Source organism: Neolamprologus brichardi, chromosome 16 (assembly GCF_056152115.1).
Source record: "Neolamprologus brichardi isolate AB-2024 chromosome 16, ASM5615211v1, whole genome shotgun sequence".
NCBI classification, from domain to species: domain Eukaryota; kingdom Metazoa; phylum Chordata; class Actinopteri; order Cichliformes; family Cichlidae; genus Neolamprologus; species Neolamprologus brichardi.
The window spans coordinates 3,702,184-3,729,960 of NC_142119.1; the positions used below are offsets into that span (position 1 = coordinate 3,702,184).

General features: G+C 41.0%; 1 protein-coding gene across 1 annotated transcript; it reads right to left on the reverse strand.

Moving 5' to 3' along the window:
- Window positions 1–939: 939 nt before the first annotated feature.
- Window positions 940–27,359, reverse strand: LOC102800285 (insulin-like growth factor-binding protein 2-B). The gene is made up of 4 exons (XM_006793717.3): window positions 26,620–27,359; window positions 11,148–11,278; window positions 7,481–7,621; window positions 940–2,861 (listed from the first exon to the last, which is right to left on the reverse strand). Exons 1-4 carry the CDS (start codon window positions 26,975–26,977, stop codon window positions 2,703–2,705), a joined length of 789 nt encoding a protein of 262 aa, XP_006793780.1. The 5' UTR covers window positions 26,978–27,359; the 3' UTR covers window positions 940–2,702.
- Window positions 27,360–27,777: the final 418 nt, after the last annotated feature.

Consider the following 27,777-nt stretch of genomic DNA (forward strand, 5'->3'; position numbering starts at 1 on the left):
ACTTTGATTTTCAGGGTGTCTTTGAATTCAATCCTCTTTATGTTGCCCATTTAAATTTTTCATCAAACGTGGCATCCTTTCATCCCTAATACACTAACCAGTACCATATTGGCACAGCTATCCTCTGACTTAAAAAAATATCTACTGACATGGCAAAAAGATTTCCACTTACACGAAAGCTATTCATTCGTGTAGTTAAAGTGTCAAATTAAACGTAGATAACAACTTCGCTATCCTGCAACTTCTTTGATTTACGCACTGCTATTTTTACAGTGGCAGTGCAACAGAGACTGAAATACGGCGATTACATAAAATCAATGAGGCCACTTGCCTTAAGGGCCAAAAACTGTCTGCAAACATTCTTCCTCTCAGCGTGTATGAGTGAGACAGCACGGTACAGTAAGTTACAAATCATGTCAGAATAAGTATTATTCCTACATTTACACTGGTTTCCTCTCTTAAAGTCATGATGTGCAGCAGTACAAACGTGTGTGTGCATGGGTTTTTGTGTGTGTGTGTGTGTATGGGTTTTTGTGTGTGTAGGTGTTTGTGTGTGTGTGTTTGGATGGGCTGGTTTATTCATAGACACCTTTACCACTTAGTATCACATTTGTCAATGTCAGCCTAATCCCTCCTCATGTCAACACTTAATTAGTAACCCTGGCAACACACACACACACACACAGGCATGTCAGTCCACAGTATCGATAGGAATGGCCACACAGCGGTTTCCAGCGTTATTATCGTAAGTGTTGACAGGCAAACTGCTGAAAAACAACAACAGCTCTCTGCAGTTTATTATACGGATGGGTGTGGATTCCAAGAAAAACATGGATGATGTCAGATTTTACAGTCAAAGTTAAATTAACACAACATTTTCACTGCAAAATCTTTTTAAAAAAAAATGACAACCAAAAACTGCAAACAAGTCTGTTCCAGTCACGGGCAGAGCATTTTATTTCATTTTCCACATCAACATGAAATTTTGCAAAAGGTAATCAGAGAAAGCATTACTTGAAATAAAAACTTAATTATCTACTTGTAAAGTATCATAAAAGACAGTGTTCACCAAGTATTACTGCTAAAATATGTATGAGTATAGATAGTATACACATCATGTTCAGCGATTCAAAGATTCTCCACTCAGCTAAAGAAAAAGTGGGGGTTTGTCCCCATTTTGCCATTAGAATAACATTTAATCTGTGTCATTTATTATATTTATATAAATTAATGATAATTTATTGATTTATGCAACAGTAGCAGTGTAGATTAATAAACATAAATGTAAAGTTATCCAAAATGCTACACTGTGAGTCTAAATGCACCAGCACACTAGGATTTCATTGCTGCTCATTGCGAGCTACAACTGTGCGATATGGACGGAATAAATTTGAGCGGGACATCGAGTCTGATGCTTGTAGACCAGGGGTGTCAAGATAAGGCCTGAGGCCCTGCAAAGACCCCAGTTCTTAACACTTAAGATCAAAGTGGGCTGTATGTGGCTCAATATTTAAAATGAGGTTTATATCCCTGTTGTGGGGTGTCCACCATGACGCCGTTGTGGGAACAGCTACTAGAAGCATCATACAAACAAGCTTTTGCTGTCACAATTCAGCTGCATTTTCTGCTCTATCAGAAGCACAAACATTTTGTTTTGCACGTTTAGTTTTTCATTTATTCTCTTTGATAGCTGGTAAGTTTTAATGCTCCATTCCTATTGGTTGATTCTTAGACAGTAATTATAATGGTAGACGCTCATCTTCAATTTCTGAAATTGCCAGCTTTGGGCTTCGATCACTGAGCAGTGTAAGACTTCTGATATGGAGGCACAACCAATACAATATTTAGTCTCTTAAAAAAGACTAACTGCACTTACTGAGATCCTACATGAGACATTTAAATGCAGATAAAATCCTTAGTAGGTTTAGGCTGAAAGTCTGTATAATTAACAGGTTTATGCTGATTTCATCAGACTAGGTGTAATGTCAAAGAGCTTTCTTATAATGAAAAAAAAAAAACAGAAAACAAGCTAACTCTGCAGTTCCCCTTAGCATTGCAAACCATTTTAGCCCCTTTTAGCTTGTTATTTTGCTTTTCTTGTCTCTGAATGACCTCTTTACTTGTAGCCCTAAAAGTTATGTATTTGCCTTATATTCCTTAAAAAGCTTTACTTTCGGACAGCTGTACATTAGCTGAAAATCACCAGAATGATGGACTGACAGAGCTGATAACAAGCTGATGAATATGGGGAACCACCTATCATTTAAAGACCTCAGCATGTTATTTTCAGAAGTTATAATGACACTGGGGATGAATATTAAAGGAAATCCAGATTTTGTCTGTGTGTATTAGATGGACACTTGTCATGATCTAACTTGGTGACGACCCTAAGCCTAACACACATCAGAATGTATTTATATCCCCCTGCCTCGAACTGTTGTTGCTTATAAAATGACTGACATGTTTTTGACTAGAATGAGCACTGTAGTTTGAGTGGATTATAATACATATCATACTGCTGAAAAATGTCCATTTACCAGCAAAAATACTGTAGTTCACTCTGCATTTATGCTCTTTTACTGAAGCCACTTTCCTAAAAAAGTATTATATCATACGAGTATGAGCTTAGTCATCACCCGTTGATGAATAATCCTCATAAATTTGGAATCGTGAAGAAAACCCAGCCCCATTGTGATGGTGCGCTAGTGAGATGCTTCTGCAGTGGGCATCGCTATGTGCACCTCCTGAAACTGGTTACAGTTGGGATCCCCTCTGACTTTAGGTGTCTCTGGTATCTGGACTCCTGTTAAGGGGTCAACACACCAGCATTCTCCCCGCTGGCCGTGGGTGGACATGTTGCACTGGAAGGAGAGAAGAAAAACACAAACTAGGCAAGATGGAAAACACTGGGAAAAAGAGGCGGGAGGGTAAGGAAACACAGTGAAAGCAGGGGATGCATTAATGAAGCATGGCGTAGGGTGGCTTGAGATTTGTGTTCGTGTGTGCGTGTGCGAGGATCTTCTGGCGGCGGGGGGTCATTGGATGAGAGTGAGGACTGTGGTTCGGGTGGGACAACACTCATCCAATAACAGCCTGTCCTCAGGTTATGCCCCCTACACACAACCCATCCACAGCCACACATGTGATCGCAAACACTCCCACACATACACGCACAAACGGAGGCATGCCAGCAGACTAGCTCCCCCGCAGAGCCCACCCTTCCCCCCCAACCCCCTGAAATGAGGTCGTAATTGAAGTGGACACAGTTTACGCCCCGCGCGCGGGGCGGCCGGGTAGGGGACAGCGAAAAGAATGAAGAGCTGGGGGGAAAGAAAAGACTTTCCATTTTCTTCCTTCGATGAGAAAGAACAAAAAAAGTGACAGTTACAGTAATTACCGCGCGACAAGGAGGGACAACTCCAAAAGGGAGCCGAGTGTTGAGGAGGTACAGTGTTCCTCCCTGGGAACCGTGGACTCTAGTCCAAAACAATGCTGTTGTTTGTGACCGGTGATGAAAATTGGCTGAGTGGTTGAGAGCCCTGCTTTAGGAAGCGGTGGCGCCTATTCAAATCTTCTTTTCTGCTCTACTATCCTCGTAAGAAAACACTGGATATGTGACCTTGTTTGTCCTCCCCTGTCTGATTTCTATGGATGGGCATAATACAAATTCAAGCCCCCAGTCGGAAGCACAGTTCGTTCCTCGGCTTAACAAAAGTCTTCCCATGAAGTACGCCAAACAGTTTTATTGCCTTGTAACCTTGAGCTCAGAAGCTTGTTGCCTCATTCATGATGACAACATCTCCCCATGCATTTGTGCGTTTGTGTGTGTGTTTAAGAGCAGCGCGCTAAGGAAGAGGCGGGTGTGAGAGTTTATTAAGAAAAAAGACAGGGGGAGGAGGCAGGTGGCAGGAGTGAGAAGGAAGTTATACTTTTGCCAGGGTGATTTTGCCAGGCTGATACAAAGGAATTGTGTGAGTGTGACTCAGACAATGAGAGAAAAGAGAGGGGAAACCCCACAAAGTAATATGTGGGTGAAAGAGGAAAAACCAAAAAGAAAGTCTGAGGAACTGAAATGAAAATGTGAAAAGCGAAGGAGGAAACATAAATGCGCTCAAAACTTTAATGCGTTACACATGTATAGGCACAAGAATCTCCACCGATACCGAAAGCCACAGAAGCTCTTTCCCACCATCAAAGTCAGCGGTCATTACTTACAAGAACCACCAGCAAAGTTTAAAACCTGTTGACATCTGCAACCAGTTTGTTATGGTCTTGTGTTACAGATCACCACGAAACAGTAAGTCACCAGCAAATCCCACAGAGCATAAAACCGCCATGTAGCTGCTCACTATGGGCTGAATCACCAAAACATGTCACAGCAATAGCAGGAACCGTACGAGTGATGTCACAGCAGGTGTGCTGCTTTTTGACAGCAGATGGAAAACACCTGCTGTGACAGCACTGGCTGGGGTGTGGCCGTTATTGTGAAATTCGTGAGTTTCTTGATGCGTGATTCAGTTTTCGTATTATTCAGCAAAGATGACAAACGAGTTTACAGTACATGTGAGTAGATCTGAATAATGGAATTAGTCCAACGACGAGAACGTTTTTTGTTGTTTTTTTTGAGTAGTTCAAATGAAGGATGAGGCGTGAAATTCAGTGGAACAATGTGAAACACTGCTTAGACACCAGTGTTTTCATTTGGTTTGGTGGGTTTGTAACTTTCGATGATTTTCAGTTTTACTTAACAATAACTGTAAAAGATTTTATTGCCATTCTGAAACTGAAATGTGACCACAACTGTATAACCTGTGTCTTCTGTGTCCTTTGGCTTTTTGTATAAGCAGAGTGCGGCTCTGAGAGCTGTAAATGGTGCTCAGCAGTGGAAGATTTGATAAACAAAAGGGTAACTGGTCAAGAAATGATGTCTCTCAAACTGAACTTTTAGACTACCCTGGGCAAAGCCTGGAAAACGAGGCACTTGGACAACAAAGGTGACCTGTTTGGGCTTGCTACTTTCTGTTCCCACCTTCAAACTGGTTACGGATTTACATGAGATTGTTACTCTAAAAATAGATAGATACATTTAGTGACTCACCTGACATTTGTATACACCCCATAAACAGAATCACATCAAAATAAGCCATAAGCACACAATACTCAGTCACTTGCACTCTCCTTGAATTTTAGAGATCATTTTGGGCATACCAGTATGTGTTGCACATGTTCAGAGTTTTGATGGTTTGATGAATGAAAGATAGTTTGGACCTGGTTTTCTGAACAACGGGGGCAGCAATTTAGATTTCGCCTTGATGGATGAAAGTTTCCTCAAAAATATATTCTTTGTTGTGCTTTTCTGCTCAGGCATTCAGTTCAAGAATCCTAGTCCAGGATACCTGTACTCACAATTAAATGAAAATGCTACCACATTAGGCTGTGTCCATGCAGGAATTAATTCAAGGTGAACAGAGATCATAAAAACTAATGACATATGGCACCTTCAACCTGGCAAGATAACTGCTTGGTACCCAAGATAAACTTTTCTCAACTTCCAGTTCGGTGATTGAAGCAAGTACTAATGAGTGTGTAACGTAATGCTGATTGACACATTACCCAGCAGTAGATACATAACAGTATAACCAGTGTTGGGAAGGTTACTTTTAAAATGTATTCCATTACAGATTACAGAATACATGCCCCAAAATGTATTCTGTAGCGTATTCCGTTACGTTACTCAATGAGAGTAACGTATTCTGAATACTTTGGATTACTTAATATATTATCGTGCTTTTTACAACTACGTGAATGTACTATTGCTGTGATTTATTACTGTTACTGAAGGTCCGAACCGTAGTAAAGGGACCTCTGGCTAATACGGCGGGTTCCGTGTTGGGCTCGTAGCCGAAAAATAGCTTTACTTTGTTGTCTGGGTCAACTTTGCTTGCGTGAGACAGAGAGAGGCGTTGAAAGGCTGCTCCAACGGAACGTATTGTATCGGAGGAAAACACGAACAAAGTGTACAGTCGAGTCTTAATAGCTTACTTACAACTGGGCTCGTCAGGCACTCTTCTTGGCTGCAGTGGTTATTATTATATTTACATGCTTCCAGCTCCCGTTTTTGCCCGATGATAACTCGTACTTTTCCACTCTCCTTTTTCTCCCTCCTCGCGCTCACAGACACATAACGGGTACAGCAGTCCATTCTCCCTGCAGCACGGACTACACTGCCCATGACGCTACATTCTTTAGAGCTATACCTGTAGCATTCTGCCTATTAGCTTAGCACAACAACAACAACTGCGCTCTCTCACCCAGGAAACACGCAGAGAGAGAGCGTTCCCTGTAACCATGGCAACCGTAACGCTGCCGCCTGGAACAACAGAACGTAGCTGTCAAACAAAACCCAAACAGTCTTGACCCGCAACAATATGAAACAGGGAAGTACCGCCGTGTAATCCATTTATTTCAACAAAGTAATTGTATTCTAAATACCACCTTTTTAAACGGTAACTGTAACGGAATACAGTTACTCATATTTTGTATTTTAAATACGTAACGGCGGTACATGTATTCCGTTACTCCCCAACACTGAGTATAACCTTCTATCATTTCTTTTGAGTCTGGTTTCCAGTGAGAGGATGAACATAAATATGCAATAGATTATAGTTAGGTAAGGTGACTGATGGACTCATCAGTCACCTTACCTAACTGATATCCTTTTTGAGATTTTGTTGCCAGTGCCTGGCTCTCTTGCCAGTTGCTGTTGGGGCAGATTGATCTTAAAGTAGAAAGCTACTCTAGTCACAGCTTACAGCAGTTTGGCTACACTGACCACATCAAGGCTGGACAATATGTGGAATAAGAAACTCACTGGAGAGTCAGTCAATTATACTGTTGTGAAGACATCAGTGGAATCCACACTGACAGTCTGACCCTGAGAGACTAAATAATAGCAGCCCATCATCCTGCTGGTTGCACTCATGACCTGATGCATCATGTTCATGCTTGGATTCTCGGTCTTAGCTGAAGACAGCTGACATGAGCAATAATTATCCTTTAAAAGAAAGTAACATCAGTTTGACACACGGGTGGCTGAGGTCCACAGACACAGAAAGTTCTACTAGAATTTATCTTGAAGAAAAGATAATCTAAAACCATTTTTTTAATTTACTTGACCAAATTTTCAGATATTTTTTGTTTGCTTCTCAGGTTTTCCAGCATTGTTTGTCAGGCTTTTTGCAACAAGGGCTATTTCTTTCTTCCTTTTATGTCTACCCTCTCGTCAATGGGAAGTCTCAATTTTTTCTTTATTATGCTTTAAATTATATCCTGTAAGAATCTAAAACATAAAATAACAAAAACGTGAAAAGTCTTACCATACATATATATCATGGATGGGTCTTTTGTGAATTTATCTGACCCGAATGTTCTCTTTTGTAAAATAATGTGACGTAGGACAGGTGATATGCCAGCAGCTCACCTGCTTGAGGTTATACAGTCCATGTTTGTCACAGTTTGGAAACTTGAGCTCATACAGGTTCTCCAGTGGGCCTCTGTTATCCTCTGAAGTCATTTTAGCAATCTCCTCTAGGACCCTGTCCAACTCCTGCTGACAGGCACTCTACATGATGAGGGAGAAAAACAACAGTAAGTAATTAACATGTACAAATACACCTGTAGTCACTTTTAGGCAAAGCAAAAAAGAGAGGAAGGTTAAATTTGACCTGTGCTGGAGGCCGAGCAAAATGTTCTCCAACAAAAAAAACGAACAGTGATATAAAATACATCTGTGTATCTTGTAAAAATGTCACAAATATACACATTTATAGTTAACATTTTTATGAGCCACAGTTAGACAAGCAGCAGTTCAGCCAATATTATTGATGTGAGTCTGCCGGAGCGGAACGTAACTGACTGGGCTGCTTAACTCAACTGGTGGCCACGACCATGACCACACAGACACACACACACAAACCTGTGCTTTCATGCACGCACAAAATTCTTAGCACACTTTTCCTGTACTTACTCTTCTTGTTCTGCACATTTACAGTGTATTCAAGTGTGCGCTGTAATGCAGACACACACACCGAGTGCCAGTCTACCCGTGGGATCAAAGGGGTCTGTTCTTATGATTAGTTGGCTGAGGATGAGAGAAGGGAGCGGGAGGAGGCACAGTCTGCCACGAACCTTATCAGACATCTGAACATATGGATGAAAAGCCCTCTCCCCCTCTCTCTGTGTTAGACTCCTTTTCTTTTTTCTAATAAAGACATACATAAACCAACATGTCAGAGACAACTTTTAGTTTCAGAGCAGAGTCCCTGCTCCTACATATTGGGATGTTAGTGGCCAGATTAAGATGGTCCCTGGACTGATTCTGGGCTGTATTTTGCCCATGTGTGCTCTTGAAAGACTCGTGTTGAGATTGATGTCTCAAGATTGGACAAGCAGTCCTTAAGTTGTAATTTAGACACTCCTTTTACAGAAGTGGTTTGGTGTAATAGGCTTTATCTTTTTATTTTTATTTACTGCAGCCTGTCACCATGACTGACCTGATGATGTGCCTGGAGTTTCTCTTCCAGTTTGGGAGTTCAGCTCCTAATGCTTCTATTACCACTTAGGACTTTAACCTCCACATCTGCTCCAGTTGTTCCTGGAACTTCTTTATTTTCTTGTGCTCCTTCTTCGTGATGTTGCTGTCCACTGAGATTGCCACATCTATTAAAATTGTGGTCTTCATTGTCAACCACCACTATGTCTGATTGGTTGGCCAGCAGCTTGTCTGTCTGGAACTCGAAGTCCCACTGCACTGTTGTTCCCAACATCCTGTGGTGGTATTTCCGATTGGGAGTTACGGACTTCTAATCTGTATATGGTACAGATGTGCCCGTACACTATCTTAGCCACATCTTCTGTCTGTCTATGGTACAGGGCCTTGGTCTTCCATAATAGTGTTCTAATCCTCTTCAATCTCCCCTGTTAACCCCAAGTAGGTGGATCAGTAAATTCATGTCTCACTCACTTATAACTGACAGCTGATGGTTTCACCACTCCTGAATCTACAGTATATCTGTGTTCACTCTTTGTTATGAGCTGGTTTAGGGGGAGGCCTATGCAGAACCGCGTCACCTTGGTATATCCTGCACTTGATGGTAACTTGTGAAATTCCCTGGAATGGGTCTATAGTGTTCTCTTCCGCAGTACTTCCTGATGAATGTTATCAGTGCACTGTTAGCCTCGTACAGTGCCAAGCACTCCACAATACATGTGTGGGACACTGAGTCATGGGCTTTCTTGTAGTAAATCCCAGTGGGGCTCAGGTTAGCCTTCCTGGTCTTAAAGTCCTGGTTTATGCTCTGTGAGCTAGTAGCTGGTGCTCTGACCCTGCAGCTAGTTACTTCTATCAAAAGTAACTCAGTTACTTCAAGTTACTTGTTACTTTCAAAGTAACTAGTTACTAGGGAAAGTAACTTTGGTTTTACTCAGAATTCTCTTATTAATGTGTTGCTTCCGTAACTAACCTGTGTCCCTCTCTGTACTGTGGAGCCACAGACTGGCCCATTGGTATGTTTTTCTATAAAAAAATGGGCTGGTTCCCTCTTACATGTCTGCATGTACTTAATGAATATGGCTGTCACCGTTTTTTAAATTTTTGTCAAAAAGAAAATTGAGAGAGACAAAAAGAGAGAGAAATCTGTCACAACCAGAGCTCTGACAGTGAAGCCTGTGTTCAGCATATAGCTCTATGATCTCCAATGACTATTCACAACAAAGTGCATATACTCAACACTAGTCATCTGAAGTCCCTCCCCTTGCCCAGCTGCACGACTCCTTTTACTGCACTGTCTCCTTTGTTGCTTCTAATGATCTTGACATTGTATTGTACCGCCCCGCTTATTATTTCTTGGTGTATTTTGTTTTGTTTGGCAGCAAGCGAGGTTGTTAAATGAGGGAGAAAATGAGCAAAAGCATATCATTGTTTGTCTTATTGAGACATATATGGGCGTCCATATGCTCATTTGCATAAAACAGGATATGTGTGCTTGCACGCCAGCCCATTGACGACTTTCTAGGAACTGTTTTAATTTTTTGCGGTGTTGCACTGTGAAATGATGAGTGAGTGCTAAAGAATGGAAGGGGGCGGGGTTTTAATGTAAAGACTGCATCAAACTGCCAACTGCCACTCCACTGTGGTGAGCAAAACAAGATCACTTTTCATAGTAAAGGTGCTCATTATGAGCAGTTACTGAAGACGCCTGTGGCTGAATAGGAGCACTGTTGCTTCTGCAACTTTCTATTTAATTAACAAACGCATCAGTAAATCATCATAGTGGAAATGTGTCATCATGTTTGAAAGCATTTGAAACACAAGGCCTTCAGCTGCCAAAGCTATACAAAGATTTTCTCTACAAACAAATAGTCGTTGCATTAAGAATCTGATGTCACTGTAACTGTCACCTCAGCTCATATAAACTGGTGTATTTTTCAACACTCACAGATTCTATTAAAGCACATAAATGAGTGCTTATATTAAAGCATGGTACAGGGTGGAAAATGTGGAGCCTACCAAGTAAGCTATGAACTGAGATTGAGCTGGGCCTGTAGAATGCATGACAATATAGAGAATGTCAAGGATTAAAAAGTGAGTGTGTGATTATTGTGTGCACATATTAATCTGTTTGTCTGAGTAAAACAGTGCCCAGAGGAGGGCACCACTGTACCAGACATTATTGCTCACACAGCACATTTTTGACCTTGTGTCACTGCTTCTTTTGATGGGCAAACATTTCGCTGTATCCTGTAATGATTATCTTTTGTAGGCCTAGAAAGAAGATGTAACATAGGCAGGTAACAAAAAGGCCCCTACATTACACACTGCTGAGATTATTTTTTTTCTTTTCAGCTGTTTCTTTTTAACGACATGCTTCTTTGTTTCCATGTCAGGCAGATGAGCTGCAGGGGAGGTTACAATATATAATTACAACAGTTTTGCTCGTACAATTTATAATAACTTGTGGATCCAATTATGTCAGACATGGAGCCAATATACTTCAGGTTATCAGTTAGTCTACAAAAACAAATCCCGGAGAAATGAACCCTGAATTGTTACCTGTAGCTAAATTATAGGAAAAAGGTTTAACCCTGACCTGAGATACTCTCTGATTTATCTTCATCCTTGTTCTGCAGTCCTGAAGGTGTTGTTTGAGGGCAGTCTTCTGCCAAATCCGTGTGTTTAGAGGCGGTCTCCCGGTGAGTGGATTTTCAGTCCCATGCACCTCTGCAGCAAATAAACACACAAAGCAAATGCAGTTAATATGTAGCATATGTCCAGATAAACATTCAGACTTCATGGCTTTTTGGTTTCGATCCTTGCGTAACATTCAATACTTGTTAGGTTCCAAGAAAGGTTTTCTTGTGGTTTCTTTAGTTAACAAACAGATGTTGCACACACTAAAAATTGCCTCACAGTTTTTAGTGTGTACAACATCTGTGCTTACTAAAATGCTCAAGAATAATCTATATTTATCTATTCAGTAATCAAAGCTACTATTAAAAGTAATTATTTATCTAATAACAGGCCCTTTGAAAAGTTGTCTTAATCCTAGAATTAAAGGACAAAGTCATTCTGTGTCCTCAAGGCATCCTGTGTCCCTCCTGCTTCATGTGACTAATTCTGTGCAGCCAGCCGTTGTGTGGACCAAACTGTGCTAAGATGTTTTTTGTTAAATGGCCAAGTGCTACATCCAGCCCATTTAGGTTTAAAATACTGAGCTACACTGAGCAGTGGGGGTCTCTGTGAGAGCAGTTACTGCTGACTGTTATAGCAAAGTATGTTCATCATTTGGTGACGACGGGAGAAACAAAGCACAAACAATAAAACAGTTCACTGAGGTCATTCAGGGCAGATTCAGACAGTGAATTTAACGATGCTGATGACTGTAACTTTAAAACAGAACTACATCAGGGGGTTAAAACTATATGGACTTTCATCAGCGTCGCAGTCAAAACAGTCATGAATTATAGTCCTAAGGTAGACTGGCAGTCAGTGAAGGTGCGTCCAGACTCGTGAGGATGCACATCTGATGAAGGCTTTTCATGCTGAGTAAGGATTTTTTATGGCATCTAACTTTCCTGCCAGAGGCTTTGTGGGTGTGTGTGAGTGTGTATTTGTGTAAGACCGTGTGTGTCTGTAATTAGCACTGAAGCAGAAGAGGTTGTAAATCAAGCCTGAGAAGGAAGCCTTCCCCCAAATCTTGGGAGCTCCTTACACATGCCATGGCACTGTCTGAATGTGTCTGTGCTCACATGTGCTGGTGCACGCTCTGCCAGGTGTGCAAAATGAGCAAGTCCGGCTTCTATGTTGCTAGAAACTTGTGTCTTACAAATCCTTTTCTGGCAAATTTGGAAATTTCCTCTTGAAAGAAAAATAAGCAATTAAAGAAAAACAATAATAAAGCATAACTAAAAAAACAAAAGTGAATTATTTGACCAACAAATGTTTTCAACACAATTACGCTGATTTTTTTTAATGTAGCATCAGTTTACATAAACACTTGCCTTAAGGCACTTTGTACTCCACCTGCATTACAAAGTAATACTATATTAAAGTGATAACCCCAAATCAGTTAATTCCCTATGAAGAAGCAGTTGGTCACAAAGGGGAAGAAGAGATGCTCAGTGCATCATGGGAAGTCCTCCAGCAGCAGCAGCATAACTAAGGGATGGTTCAGGGTCACCTGATCCAGACTTAAGTTTTACCAGAAAACAAAGCTTAAAGTATAAACACTAGCCTTAAAAGTAGAGAGGGTGTCTGTCTCTCAAACCCAGACTGGGAGCTGTTTCCATGGGAAAGGGGTCTGATACCTGAAGGCTCTACTTTTAGAGCCCAGTCTACTTTTAGAAACTCAAGGAACCACACATGAGCCTGAAGCCTGAGGGCAAATTTTTAGGTTGGGTTAGTATCATACCATGCAGTCTTTGTGATAGGATAGAGCCTGATTATACGAGACTTTGGATGAAAGAAGCATTTTAAAAGGACCAACATTTAACATGTAAGAAGCATAAAAATGTGTTCATAGTTTCCCAAATGACAACGTTCTACCACCACTGTCTTCACTCCTACAATCACTGAACCTATAGTACTCCTGTGTATATCACACAATGAGAAGTACTCATTGTGCTGTTTGGCGTCACTGTGTGAACCACAAGAGAACAGACACAACAGGAAAATGGAAATAAAACAAGCTGTAATGGAATCTAATACCAACTTCCATGCAGCCTGACTTTCCAGTGACAATCAGGTTTGGAGAATTACCAGAAATCTGAAGGTCAGTACCCATTCTCATGTGTTCCTAGTAAAAAACGGACTCCAGGTTAATCAGGAAGATTGTGTGAGCGGTGGAAAAAGGACCAAGGAAAGGTTCAATATATATGTGGAAGCTAACCCCCAGGTTCATAGTTTTACAGGGTCTTGTCAAATCACATGTCCTAAATGAAAGAAAATCCTTATTTTGAAAGAAAGCATTTTAAAATTGATAGAAATTAGCAAAAATCTAAGATGACAAGTCACAATGCTTCTGGAAGTGTTTTTGTAAGACACATCTGCTCTTTGGTCACAGAGGAATGTAGAATGAACCCCACCCCCACTATAAAACATGGAAGAGGCTCAGTTTGATGCATCTGGGACACAATGAAACGAGAACAATGAAATTAGATGATCTCCAAGACATTCTTCAGAGAAGCATTATCCAGTGTCAGGGCCCTGTTACTTTCTAAAGGAAAAGGATACCAATAATTTTGGCTAGTTTTTCATTTTGTTTTGCATATCATGTCAGTTAACAGAGGCAAATGGTGGACGATGGCCATAGACCCTGCCAAGGCTGCCCTTTGTCAACAATTATGTTCATAAGTTCTACGGACAGAATTTCTGAGAGAAGCCAAAGAGTTCAATTTTGTGGTTTGGGATAGTGCAGTGAGGCAGAGCTCAGTTGTTCAAGAGGGGCTGGAGGTAAAGCCTCTGATACTCTATATCAAAGGGAGCCAGCTGAGGCTGTTTGGGAATCTCTCTAGCGTGCTTCCAAAGTGATATGTCCAACCAAGAGGAAACCCTGGGGAAGACCTTAGACCAGCAAAAACATCCACTGGCTTGTAAACAAAACAGAATAAGTGGTTGGGTGGACCAAATTTCATTGTAATCCATCCAATCTTTAGTGATATATTTTTATTTGCAACAGTACTGGACAGACTGGTTGACCAGCGTTACTATCCCTCAAGCCAAAGTCATCTTCTTATTGAGATTGGAAAGATTCACATGTGCGCTCCACGTGGACAGACTGTGACCATAAATGAGTCCTTAAGTTTCAAGTGGTCAAATTAAATTCCCTACAATCTGTCAGTGTTGACTACATGTAAAAGCTTCCAACCTCCACTTCAAATTCAGACTTTTGTTCCAAGTTTTGTTAAGATATTCATGAACTGCGAAGGAATTTTTGACTTGGGAAGGTTTTGCGGGGCACATCAAGCAAAGGCTTGCTTTTAAAAAGAAATCATATCTGCCGTCAGAAACACACAACAGCATTTTATAGCTTCACAACATAAATGTTAGTGGAAGAAAATAGATGGATGGGTAATGTAAAGCATTATTTCCCCTTGGCAATGCAAAAGCGAATGCAGCAGGAATGCTGTGTTGTGGTTGAGTTAAATAAGGTCGATACACAGCTTGTAAACACTTTTCTGCAGTTGTGTTTGAATTGCCTCTATAGACACTTATAGGAACTCATGACTGCATTTTCAAGCAGAAAAAACCCAAACTTGTCTTTAGCCAACAGCTGTCATCACAATACTGTGTTGTTGATTCTGTCTTCAGCGCCATAGAAACTACCTGTCTCGAGCTGTTTGCAGTGTTGGCTTTGGGTATTGCCTCTATGTGAAGCTTTCACAGTCCTCTCATAGCACAGAATGAGTAATGTCTTTCCAGAGTTGCTTAATGTATTTGTACTGTTATCATATACAGCAGAGCTGGTCTCAAATTGACTGGGCTGGGCTTTGACGTCCAAGAAAGTGGCCTCTTGCTACTTTAAACCCACTGTCTGTGTAAATGGCTCCTCTTAAGCCCCAACCACTTCAAACACTTTACAGCTGGCAAATGTACAAAAAGAAACAGAATAATGAAGATCCCCATCAGACCTTTTACAGTAAGCTCTCTCTTTCAACTCTTCTATGTGGCTGCGTGTCATTTTAAGCAATGAAGCTGCCTTTGTAGTTGTTAACGGGAAACTTTTGGTGCTTCTACACTGATTGTCAGGCTTAAGAGGCAAAAAGGTCAAAGTCAATTATTTTTAAAAAACAGGTTCTCGAGTGCTGATATATTCATTGTAAACTTACCCCCAAAGAGTTGTTTATATGTGATTGCTTCAAGAATATTTAGCATTTATTTAAAAATTGCATTTAAGAAATAACCTTAAAACTCATTTCAGTTGATGCCCAACTCTTCAGTTTCTCCAGGAGCTTTACTAAATATACTTGATGCCATTAATTAAGAAGTAGGACCTGCGGCTTCACTTTTTCACAGCTTCTCATTAACTCTGTTTAATGGTGGAAAAAACTCTGAGAAAACCCACCAGACAGCAGAGAAACTATGCAGGTGAGGAGGCGTGAGAGCATTTCACTGCTAAACAGACCAGTAACACGGAGGGTTTGGCAGATTTTTTATGCAGTTGTGTTGCATGCATACGCTCATGTGCAGGTGGTGTGATCCAATATATCTACTGGTCACTTCTGTTAAAGAGGTTTTAGGTCAGTTCTTACCAAAATGTATCTTGCAGAGAAAGGCCAGAGCCATGTTATAGTCTTTATGCCAGTGCGACATGTTTTTTTTTTTTTTATTTATTTATCTGTGACGTTACTAAATACAACTAATATCCAAGGCATTAAAGCTTAAGATAAGTTTGTTAAATAACTGCAGGCTTTCCATCCCTGAACTCTGAGCTGACAATACCCACACAACAAAACGCTTACAATGTCACCAAATGCAATGTATTCCAGAAGCAGCTCTTCACTCTATCAAATGCACCATCTTATCAATCAAAATGGACCAGTTCTAGTTTTGAGAGAAGCCACACCAAGATGCACAGAGCAGATGAGCAAGGCAGGAAGTCAGACACAGGAATAATCACGTTTCAAAATAAAAGACCCCACTATACATGAAACTTACCAAGCTCACAATGACTAAGTTGCCTAAACTTAGTCATCTTAAGTATGCTGTACTTTTTAAGTTCTGGGAACAATTACATTTTACACTCATCTGCAGATGTGCGAATGCTCCTTTGTCGGTCTTGCAGTCCAAACACACACTTCTTGATTGTGCCATATTCTGCAGCAGCAGCACTTTCCCACAGCAGAGCAATGCAGAAAATCATAAAAAAGCACATGAAAAATACCCCAAGACATTAACCTGGCCTCCCTGTTTCTAATCTGATGGAACAGCTAGAGTATGCAGATTCATGGAGTCCCCACCCCAACCCCAACAAATAAACTATTTGTTGACAATGTTTTGGTGCAGAATAGCACCACAAACTCCAGAGGTGCAGTTCTCAATGCAATTGCTCAGAGTGGTTTTGGCAGCGTGAGAGGGACCAACAAAATATCAGGGATGAGATTTTAATTTTGTGGCTGATTTTTTTAAAAATTACACTAACTCTGTACAGACTTAGGGGGGAAAAGTATCCCTCGCCTTGTTGTTCCATAGCCTGTGAGCTTAGGCAGTGTTTAAACAAGCACTTCAGTCAGTCATTGTGGAAGCTGCACATTACTGCTGTGGTAGGGCAAGGTGGAGAAGGTTCTCAGGTTTAACAAAAAACAGATTAAAAGAATGAACTTCGGACTTCTTTTTGCCTGGTGGTCAGAAGCAAATGTTAACATCACTCTGTGTGCCTCCACGCAAACACAGAGGCAACCTTTTGCAAACACTTTAGTTCAAAGTGCAGTATAATATATTGCTATACAGGCAGTGCTGTGAGCATTCATTTGGAGGCAGAATGTTGCTGGTGAAGATGCATCTATTGCATAGTTTAATCTGAAGACATCAGAATATTATGTTTGACAAACTTTATATGTTTTCTGAATCTTAATCTGATAAGTAATGCAGTATGCAAGCTGCAACTTCTCAATGTGCTTTAAGATATGAAAGAGAAGGAGAGAGGGCTATTTACACCTCAGGGGGAGTTTTCTCAGGTTTGCAGGCACCCACATGCAACTCCCACCCAAAGTGATCTGTTATAGCTTTAACTTTTCACACATTCTACTGTGTGCAGCACAAATCGACACAGAATAATTAAAGACCACAGAGTGTGAGTGAAGGAGAAGCAGCAAGTCTCAGCAGAGGAACCCCTTCAGGCCATAAAGGGCAGTCTAAGACCACCGACGGCACAAAGAAGAGACAAGGAGAGAGAAATAAACAGAAGCACAAGGAAAGTGCAAAACAGGTCTGTGCTTTGTGCAGTGGGGATTTTTCAGTTGACGACTGGCGGTCTGAGTGGTCTTATGAACGTCACTATTGGATGACTCTGTCCAACCCACCGGTGTGTTGAATGAATGGGTAGGGGTAGATGGTTATGATAACAGAACAATGGTTAATTCATGGTTGTGGTTAGGGGAAGGTTTTGGCTGCCAACATGAGAGCTACACATCAGAACTCTTTAAACTGGATGCCATAATCTGATGAGGGAGACACAGAAATCAAAGATCAAAGTCAAGTCAGTGTTGATTGAACAGGTATTCCTGCTGTGTGTTCTACACTCCACTGTGATCTCTGCTTGTTCTATCTGCTGCAGTTCCAGCAGTGTAAAACACACTCAGATTAGAATAAAGTATAACAACATTTTTATATTTTTTGCATCACCAAAATAATACAAGCACATTTCTGTGCATAGCACTCTAGTAAAAAGATCCCAATCTCACTAGTTTCTCTTCCTGGTTGAGTGCAGCTTAATCATTGCAAATTGGTGGTCATTAAATATTTATTTTAACAAAAAGATATTGTGGACAGTATGGTGTTGGACATGTTAAATGGGACAAAAATCAAACATGAAATTAGGAAGAGTAAAGGTGTTAAAGTGAGGAAACAATGGAGCCAGGTGTCTCCTATTGTCCTGACTGTATGCTCCCCCACCTGCTACAGTATAGTACTGCACCTTATAGACTGACTAGCAAGTAGAACACACATCACATCTGAGCTTAATGCAATGACTTCCCGTATTTGTAAATAATATAATTTTATCCATTTTAATCATCCGTACTTTAATCATTTATTTTTAGTTTATGCATGCAAACAATCATCCATCTCAGTATATTATACAATATATATTATCTCTCTCTCTCTATCAACACCTACTCCCTGCCGGTGATCAGGTCCTGCTGGGATAAGAAGATGGCCAAAGGAGGAAATAGAAGCCACTGACATCAAGACAAGGAAGCTCCTGTCCATGCATGGAGGGTTTCACCCCAAGTCCAAACTCTAAGTACAAGATCCATAGAGGCTGGGGTCTACCACACCAGGCAAGACCCCAGGTGCAGAGTGTTTAAAGATGCCCCCAAGACAATCAAGCACATAAGAGCAGGGTGCAAGATGCTAGAAGTCAGTGCATACGTGGAACACCATAACCAAGTGGCCAGCATAGTATACAGAAACATCTGTGTGGCCTGGAAATCCAGAGGTCAAAATGGGACACGCCCGCTCGGGTGGTCGAGAATGACTGAGCAAAGCTCCTGTAGGAGGGTCCTTCCAGATACAAAAGGACCCACCACAAACACATGACCCTATGCTATGTTCTCTGCATTTGTTCCATTTTTGCACTGATCATCACCTTTATTTATGTATATATATATATATCTACTTAGCACTTTTAATTTTAACTTCTATGTTTATTTAAGTGTTTCTGTTACAGTATGTTTCGCACTAAGTACCGCAGCAATTTCCTAATTTTGTAAACGTGCTCAACATTTGGCAATAAAACCCTTTCTGATTCTGCCCCTTACTGCCTTTCAATCTCTTGCTGTTTTATTTCTTCTGCAGTCAGGCTTTTTTTTTTTTGCCTACACTGACTGACCGGCCATGTGTGACCTCAAACCTGGGAAAAAGGATTTCGATTTTGTACTGTCTTCAGAGAACTGTGTACTGTGTAGCAGCAGGCCTTATTCTCAGAAGACATGTTTGGCTGACAAATTAGCTCTAATTAACGGGTGAATTTCATTTAGCTGCTCATCTCTGTGGTCCTCCCATTGTGCTCGAAGGAATTGCTGGGTTTCTCTACGCAGTATTGTTAGGTCATAAAGTCATATCTAAAGAGTTTTAAATGTAATCATTCTCTGGGTTTACTGGAGCACTTAACCGGTACTTTATTTACCACTGCCAAGCAGAATATGTGATCGATTCAGTTATTTCCTCGTCTGTAAATTTGCTAGTCTATCAAAGAGACAGGCAAAAGAAAGAGCAAGTATGCTGGTATATTTGTGGGAAGGCTAGCAGAAATCAAAATTAAAATCCAGTATCCACCATACACACTGCTAGTAACTCTAGTATGTCAATGGAAATTCAATTTGTTTAAATGCAGATCATGCATCATTTTCTGGCCTGTTTTTTAAGCTGGATTCGATGCAACGCACTCAGGCCAAGCCCAATCACTGATTGACTGGCCACTAGAGAAACTCTCCCTTGTACAATTCCCCAAACCGCTGGCAGCAGCAGACTTAAAATAATGTTGTGGAGTGTAAGTGCAGACTTTCAGCCTTTCAAGTAAGTCAAGCGAATTTGTTTTGAGCAAACATTCTGTGCGGCTCAACAGATCGTCCCTGCATAAATACAGTGGATGCTGAAATGTTAATGGCTAATCCAAATATTGCTGCATAATGATGTATCCATGTTTTTGACAGATCTTCCACACCTGCCATAGACTTCAGCACCTCATCGGAATCAGTGAATTCATTTCCTTTGTCCAGAATTTAAAGGAAGGGAATATTTGGTTTGATGTCAAGACTGGAGCTCACAATCATCACCAGACTAAAACCTTAGTGCACCAAATACTGGGAGAGCCATTTCAACTGGACTGTCAAAAAAGCAATTCAGGTGGAAACACTCGCGATCGTTATATCTCCCTGCTTTTCAGACTGGAAGAATTTAAGTTGGATTTAAAATGTCATTGCAGCTGATTATTGTAAGCTTGCGGACATAGAAGCTGGAAAATTGCAAAAATATTTCAAGTGACAAATGCCACTTTTTAAAGTCAGGTAGGCTCTGACAAATCAAGCTTCCAGATCTCATAGAAGCAATAACATAGCCTGTGGCTGCTGCATGTCTGTAAAATGCTAACAACCAACCTTTACTTCTCCTTTCTGACATCATCATCATCATCATGACTGATATCTTTAAGCTCTGCTCTATCCTGGACGGGAATTTAGACGGTTTGAAAGATGGTCTATGAAGTTCTCTTCTGAAGCCTCTGCCATCTCTCTTTTTTTCCTTTTGGGTGATGGAAGTGGGCTTAAAACTCCTCACTGATTGGCTAATTCCTCATTCAGTCATTAATGAACATAGTCTGATTAGACCTCCTTTCTTGGATTTACAGCTTAAATGACCGAGCCCGTAAACTCATCAGGACAGTTTGTACAGAGGTGAGGGAAGACTGTGGTTTTCTCACAGACTTCTACGGATATTAAGTCTATGAGTCTTTTTGCAACCACAGGAGATACCCTCCTGGTGGCCATTGAAGAGACACTTTAAAGGCATGCTAAAAGCACTTCTGCACTGGCTTTAGTTTTCAAAATCCAAAGCTATATCCATATTTTGAGGTGTCTATGGCATGGGTTCTCACCAGTTTATGAGTCAGAAGGTTATGGTTTCCATCCAGTTGTGACCTTTGTTTTCCACATTTATTTTAACTTCACGTTTCTTAGTCATTTTTAAACCCTGCATTCACTCACTGGTTGGATTTAGGAAGTGAAAGCTACTTTAGTTTGATTTAAAAGGGGATTGTGGTTCTGGTTAAAACACACCCCAGTGCAACTATAGTGCACTTCAAAAAAATGATGATTTTGGAGTGAAAAGTACCTCTCACCAATGCTATAACCCACCTTGTCATGGAGATTGTAAGGACGAGGAACAAACTCTACCTAAATGAGCCATCCCAGTGGCTTTGACAAAACAGTGCAAGTTGACGCCCTGGAGTGGACTTCCAGGGTTTCCACAGTGTAGTACAGGATATCTTGGCAGAGACTTCCCGTTCCATGCACTGGTTACTGTCTATCCATTTAGATAAGTTAATAAAAAGACAACACTTTGGCAAGCGTACTCCCGTCTCACAGGGAGCGCCTACCTGTATGCAACCAAAGTGCTCCGTTGATGAATCAGTACTACTTGGACAACAAATTGAAACTGGGAAACTGAAAAATCTTGTCCCTAGCCAACACATTTTACATATTTATACACAGATGTTTGTCTGCTGAAAGCACCAAGTCTCAGCAAAGCTCAAGGAGGTTATGAACTCTAGACTGTTTACTCAGGCTGATGTGCTGCTCATTTCAGTGACCCAAAGGACCCATGTGAACCCAGGATCACATCAAATAAGCACAATATCCTAAAAAGCAACACTGTTTGTTTTTTTTTGAAAGTGTTGAACTGAAAAGTGAGAGTGTAAACTTCAGGATCTTTCCTGCAGTTAAATGTGGATGTTGAAGGGTGCAAAGAAAGACAGATGTTGATATTAAATAGCTGCCATGCTTGAAAAGTCAAGCTTAACAGAGTGCAACTTGCCCTATAAAACAATGCTCGTTTGTATTTTAACCGATCTGAATGCCAAAGGTGATAAATCACAGCACAGAGCCCATCCCGAGTGCACTGCGCTCACATAAAATTGCAGGACTGGAAATGGGTTTGTTTTCATTATCCCCTCCCATTTAAGTCAGTAGCCAATAGACGTAAGATAAACAAATAAATATATATATATAAGCAGTTTATATAAATAGGTCACACCTTCTTCTTCTTCAGAGAAACTCTTTTTTTCTAATAACAAACTGACACTGTGCTCACAACAGACACTGAGACATTTATGATTGAATGCTAGTCTTAAAAGTTTCAATGTGTATTAAATTTGCTCCTTAATACAATAGCCTACATCAAAATAAGGCATTCCCAATACGAGAGCTTTGAGGCTACTTGGGTTACAGACATGTTAGAGTTCATCGGAGGGATACTGCTGGTTTGCGCTCACAGATGTGGATCTGCCACTGCCTGCCAAACACATTGCATATGTCAACATTCATTTTCAGGAATCAATCGTGACCCTTTGTCCCTAATGACTGTAATGTGGGATAGCAAAGCTTAACATTTCTCTGTCCCAGCAGGATTTCTGGGTTGTTTCTTTTGGGATAGTTACAAATATGTTTGATGTAGATGGTGGTTTTTCTGACATTAAAAGAGTTCTGCAGTGAAACTGTAGTCTCGACTCTGCTAATTCTCAGTGAAGCTTTTCCTTCTCTGTTATAACTTCACGTTGAGGTATAAGAGAATACAGGAGAAGTCTCAGTTAAAGCACAGTACAGAAGATACTTGATAGAGGACCAATCTTTGGATGTACAAAACAAATGTACACAGACCATCACATATGCCACTGTGTCAGTTTAAGCTGTGGTGATGCAGACGTAGGTGATTTAACATCATAATGAATTAGATTTCCACTCCTAGGAAATTAAGATACTGCTCTGTGTTTTGGACCTTTTGAATATTGTTAAATTCATTTTTGATTTTGAGAAATTATCATATTACCTGGATTTTATATTGTTTTGTTTTCTTGTTTAGTTCCTGTGACTAGAAATAGTAGAGCTTGGTAATCCCTGGTAATTTCCCTGCTATATTGTTAGAGGTGTCTAGTTTATTTTCAAGTTATTTAAGTGTTATCAGTTTATGTTCCTGCTCCCTTGGTCTGGTCTCTTTGTTTTCCACCTTGGCGTCCCCTCCTGTCTGTCATGTCTCTCGCCCTCTCTCACTTGTCCTTGTATCTGTGCTCTGTCTCCATGTTGGTAAATGGTAAATGGCCTGTATTTATATAGCGCTTTACTAGTCCCTAAGGACCCCAAAGTGCTTTACATATCCAGTCATCCACCCATTCACGCACACATTCACACACTGGTGATGGTAAGCTACAATGTAACCACAGCCACCCTGGGGCGCACTGACAGAGGCGAGGCTGCCGGACACTGGCGCCACCGGCCCCTCTGACCACCACCAGTAGGCAACGGGTGAAGTGTCTTGCCCAAGGACACAACGACCGAGACTGTCCAAGCCGGGGCTCGAACCGGCAACCTTCCAATTACAAGACGAACTCCCAACTCTTGAGCCACGATCGCCCGTTCTTGTTCTTCTCTTTGTGTTTCATCCTTTGTCACTCCCAGTCTGTCTGTTTATCCCCGCCTTGATGTCAAACCTGCAAGATCTAGTCTGAGTCTTGGTATGCATGACACTTCCTGTTTTATTTTGACAGTCCCTTGTCTCATGTGGATTGTGTTCAGCTTCATTTCTTCTGACTTATTATTCCTGATTAGTCCCTCCTGTGTGCCTCCACTTTCCCTAATCATCCTCATGTGTATAAATTGTGTGAGTTCCCCTTCATCCTCACTGGAATGTCAGTTCACCTCCCTCCATGTGTCTTTCCAGGTTTCACAGTCTATGATCTTAATGTTTAGCATTGCCCAGTTTGGTTAGTAAAGTCTGAGTCTCCTTTTGTTTTGTATTCTTCTTTGGTTTTTCTCCCGGCCTAAATAAACTGTCTAGTCCTGTCTGTACGCGTCTGCTTTTAGGTCCTCTCTCCAACATGACAGACACAGAAGAAATCCAGTCTGGATTCATGAGTACTAACTCTGTAAAGACTATATGCAATGACCTCCCCTGTACCCTTAATCCCAGGTTTTGACTAGGGATGGGTATCGTTTAGGTTTTATAATACCAATACCAGTACCAAACCGGTACTTTTGAAATGGTCCCGGTGCTTAAACGGTGCTCGAACCGGTGCTTAACCCTTTAAAGCCGGTCGGAGCGGGCACGCTCCATTTTGCAGAACTATTTTTGCAGAACTCTGCAACCACGTAAGCTAGCGCAATTTGTTTTGTATATGAAGCCGGAGGAGTTGTACTTACATCTTATGCCATCAGCTTGTCCTCGGTCACAGTTTTCTTCCACATATAGCTTTGCAAAAACTGCATAAAAAGCACTTGCAGCAACAAAAACATAATATTCCAGAAACACGCTTTGCCGATCCGATCAGCTGTTCGTAACACTTCCTACGTTGGAATAGACGTCAGCGCGAACTATGTCCACCATGACCTGCCCGAAAACGGAAGTGACGTCATTTTTCGCGGAAATGTAGTTTTTTACCTTCAGGGCCTCATGAGCCTATACTGGTGTTTTTAAAAGTTATGTTTGACTTTATGACTTTCTGTGTCGTTTCTGGGATGCTTAGGACTCATATTGCACTGCTGGAAATAGTTTATTTTGATGCATATGCTGCTTTTTTTGCAAATTTGCATTATAATATTTATTTTCGTTTTTCCTGCAGTATATAAAAATTGGTGTATTTCAAAAATAAAACTATGAAGACACTCAAAATAAATTTCCTGTGGTGGGAAACTATTTTGTGCAACTTATATGTATTTACAGTTTTGAGGGATAAGCCTCTTAAATTTCTCTAACTAGAAATATATGTTAAAAAACAAAAACGATTTTCAATTTTTTTGTAGTTTATTGCACGTTTTTGCAATTTATGTAATTACTATGCCCTTAATGCAGACATATTATTAAAATCTGGGTTATAATGGTTGTATTGATGTATATCAACTTGAAATGCTCCCAAAAATGGCTCCACAGCAGGTAAAAATATAATATAAGCTCTGGCGGACTTGGTTCTATGGTAGGTCTTAAAGGGTTAAAGAATGGAGAACACAAAATTGGTCCAAAAACCTCTCATGTTCAGCTGTTTTTTTTTGTAAAAACATAACAATGTTAGCCTTTTCTGCAGCTATAGGGCATATATGGTATCACTCTTGGCTGGAAGCAGTGCCTAAACAATGGAAAAAACACAAACTTTGTCCAAAAACCTCTCATGTTTAGCTGTTTTCCACTTTTTCTTTGGTCATTTTAGCCTTTTTGTCCAGGGTGAAGGGAGTATCTGCCATCAAACAAGAAGACAGCCGCATGTAGCTATGATGATGTTTGCTAGTTCACCTTACATGCAGTAATTTAATAACGTGGTTAGCCTACTCAACCTAAATTACACACCAACAACATTAAGCTACTCACGCAGAGAAGACCGGCTGCTGCTGCATCATCATCCTCATCATTTCTGCTACACTGGCAGGGCTAGGGACCAGGACTCTCCTCTTCGGGTTTTAGGGGGATGTTGCTAACTCCGGGTCAGATAACAGGCAAACCACTCGCAGTAGATGTGCTCGGTGTGAGGTCTCGCAGCAAGCTAGAAAATACGGCGCATTTCTCGGCTTTTAACAAAATGCTATACATCGCCAGGTGTTTCATCAGATTCGAGGAGTTGCCTCCTTTTCACAGTATCACCCTAAAGCACTTGTTGCAGGCTGCTGAGTTTGCATCTTTTGCTGTGAAGTACAGCCAGACTTTTGACCGCTTCGCCTTGGGCATTTTTAATCTGTAGCTCTGCTCTAAAAGAACGTACGTACCCGGACCCGCCTACTACGCTCGTAAAGGTGAAATGATTGGCTAGAATCTAAAGTGTATGACATCTCAGGAAAAAAAAAAAAAAGCACCGAAATGAAGCACCGAAATGCGCGCTGCTTTTCTACCGTTACTACCGTTTATGTCAGAACCAGTGCCATTACCCATCCCTAGTTTTGACCCCTCAATATATAACAATATATCATGTACTGTATTTAAAAGATGGATGTGACATCATCACCCTTGGGTTGATCTCTCGGATTCGGAATTTTGAAGTTTCACCACCATTTTGGCTACCACTGTGTTGGCTTATTGGAGAAAGAAGTGAACATATTTGGATGGCAGCACTATCAGGCAAAGCTAGCAAATTTGGTTAATGAGCTGTGTTCATTAACTTTACAGTTAAATTACACAAACACAGAAACATTTAACAGACAAAACACTGAATATACCTCCCCAAAGCACAAATTGCAGAGATGGTTAGTTCCACAGATAATCTGTTAGATAATTTAGTTAAAATGTTCAAAAAGGCACCAACAGCAGAAAAAAGAAGTCCAGATTAGAGGCTCCCACTAGTAAAGCCCAGACAGTGATGGGCTGTAGCTGCCAGGTACCTGTCAAAGTAGCCATGGAGCTAACTTTAAGTTTTAACACCATGAGTTCTGAAAAGTAAAACCCCTACCCTGTACAATGGTTTGGAAGAGATCCATGTATCCTCCAGGTCTAAAAAGTAAGGCCAATGTAGCCTTGGGGGATTATTCTCTGTTTAGTTTATTCAATTTAAATATAAAAAGCGATTTAGTGATTGAAAACAACAACTACAGATTAATGCAGCTTTAATGGTCTTTCTTTATTCTACTACTTTGCAGCAGTTTTTTCATAGAACTTACCATACCCCGACGGGTTCAAATGTTGCCAGACATCCAGATCTATTCTTTGTCCACATTGTCCCAAACCCTGAATGAGCTGCTGTAAAGGGAAGTCAGCATCCATACTGGGGTAGCACCTCAGACCGGTGGAGCACCTTGGCAGATAAACCCCACAGAGCTCTCCCACCTGCCGGGCACACACCGGACAGCAGCCGCAACCTGGCTCCCTCACAATCTCTGCACATAGTGGATCGACTTTGCTGCATGCCATCATATCCTCTGCGGTGCAGCTTGGGCATCGGAAAGCTAAATCACCGAGTAAGAGTCCAGGCAGCCCAACGTATGCAAAAAGCAAACCGTATAAGAAGTACATGCCCATTATAACGCTTGCTAGGTTTGTTAGTGACCACTAAAGGTAAAATGACCCTACAGCATGAACCTCTGGATCCTCTGACAGTCCTCTGTGTTTGGGTAAACACTGTGGTGCCGCTGACAGGGTCCTATCTGCTCTCATATTACCAACTGACTGAGGAGAAAGAAGTCTTTTTTCTCCCCTGAAAGTATCAAAATATAAATCCCTGTTGATAAGAAGGTTCAGAAACTGAAACTGTTGCTTTCAGGCGCTATAATGTCACTCAGTACAAGATTACCAGAGAGGAAAATTTTTAACATCGGTGTTTTTCCATTTCACTCCAATTGCACCATCTACATGTCCTTACTAGCAAAGTCCAACCAGATGTTTCCTGGGAAATGTTAAAGTCAATGCGCTTTCTGTGATTTGGCTCCCTCACTTGCTGCGTGTCAGTTAGCACTCAGTTAAAGGTAAGACGAAGGAGCCAAAAGTGCTCTTTTTCCCCCTCAGTAGCTCAACCATTTTACCTGCACACAGCACAGCTTGTATCATCAGGGCAGAAAGCAGCCCTTCTGACATCTACTGCGGAATTACTCAAAGGATGTTTTAATCATAATTCTGTCTGTCTGTATATGGCATACCTGCACTTCTGTCATGTAGATAACCTTTTTCCACTCACAGTCAAAAAACTACAGGTATGTAGCTAAAGTGGACACAGTCAATGTGACACGTCCCATTGGTCCACAACATCAGCTTTGAGTTGAATATGTTGAATGTTTTTGACACTGAAACCGAACATCCCATGCTCATGAACTGCAACTGACATG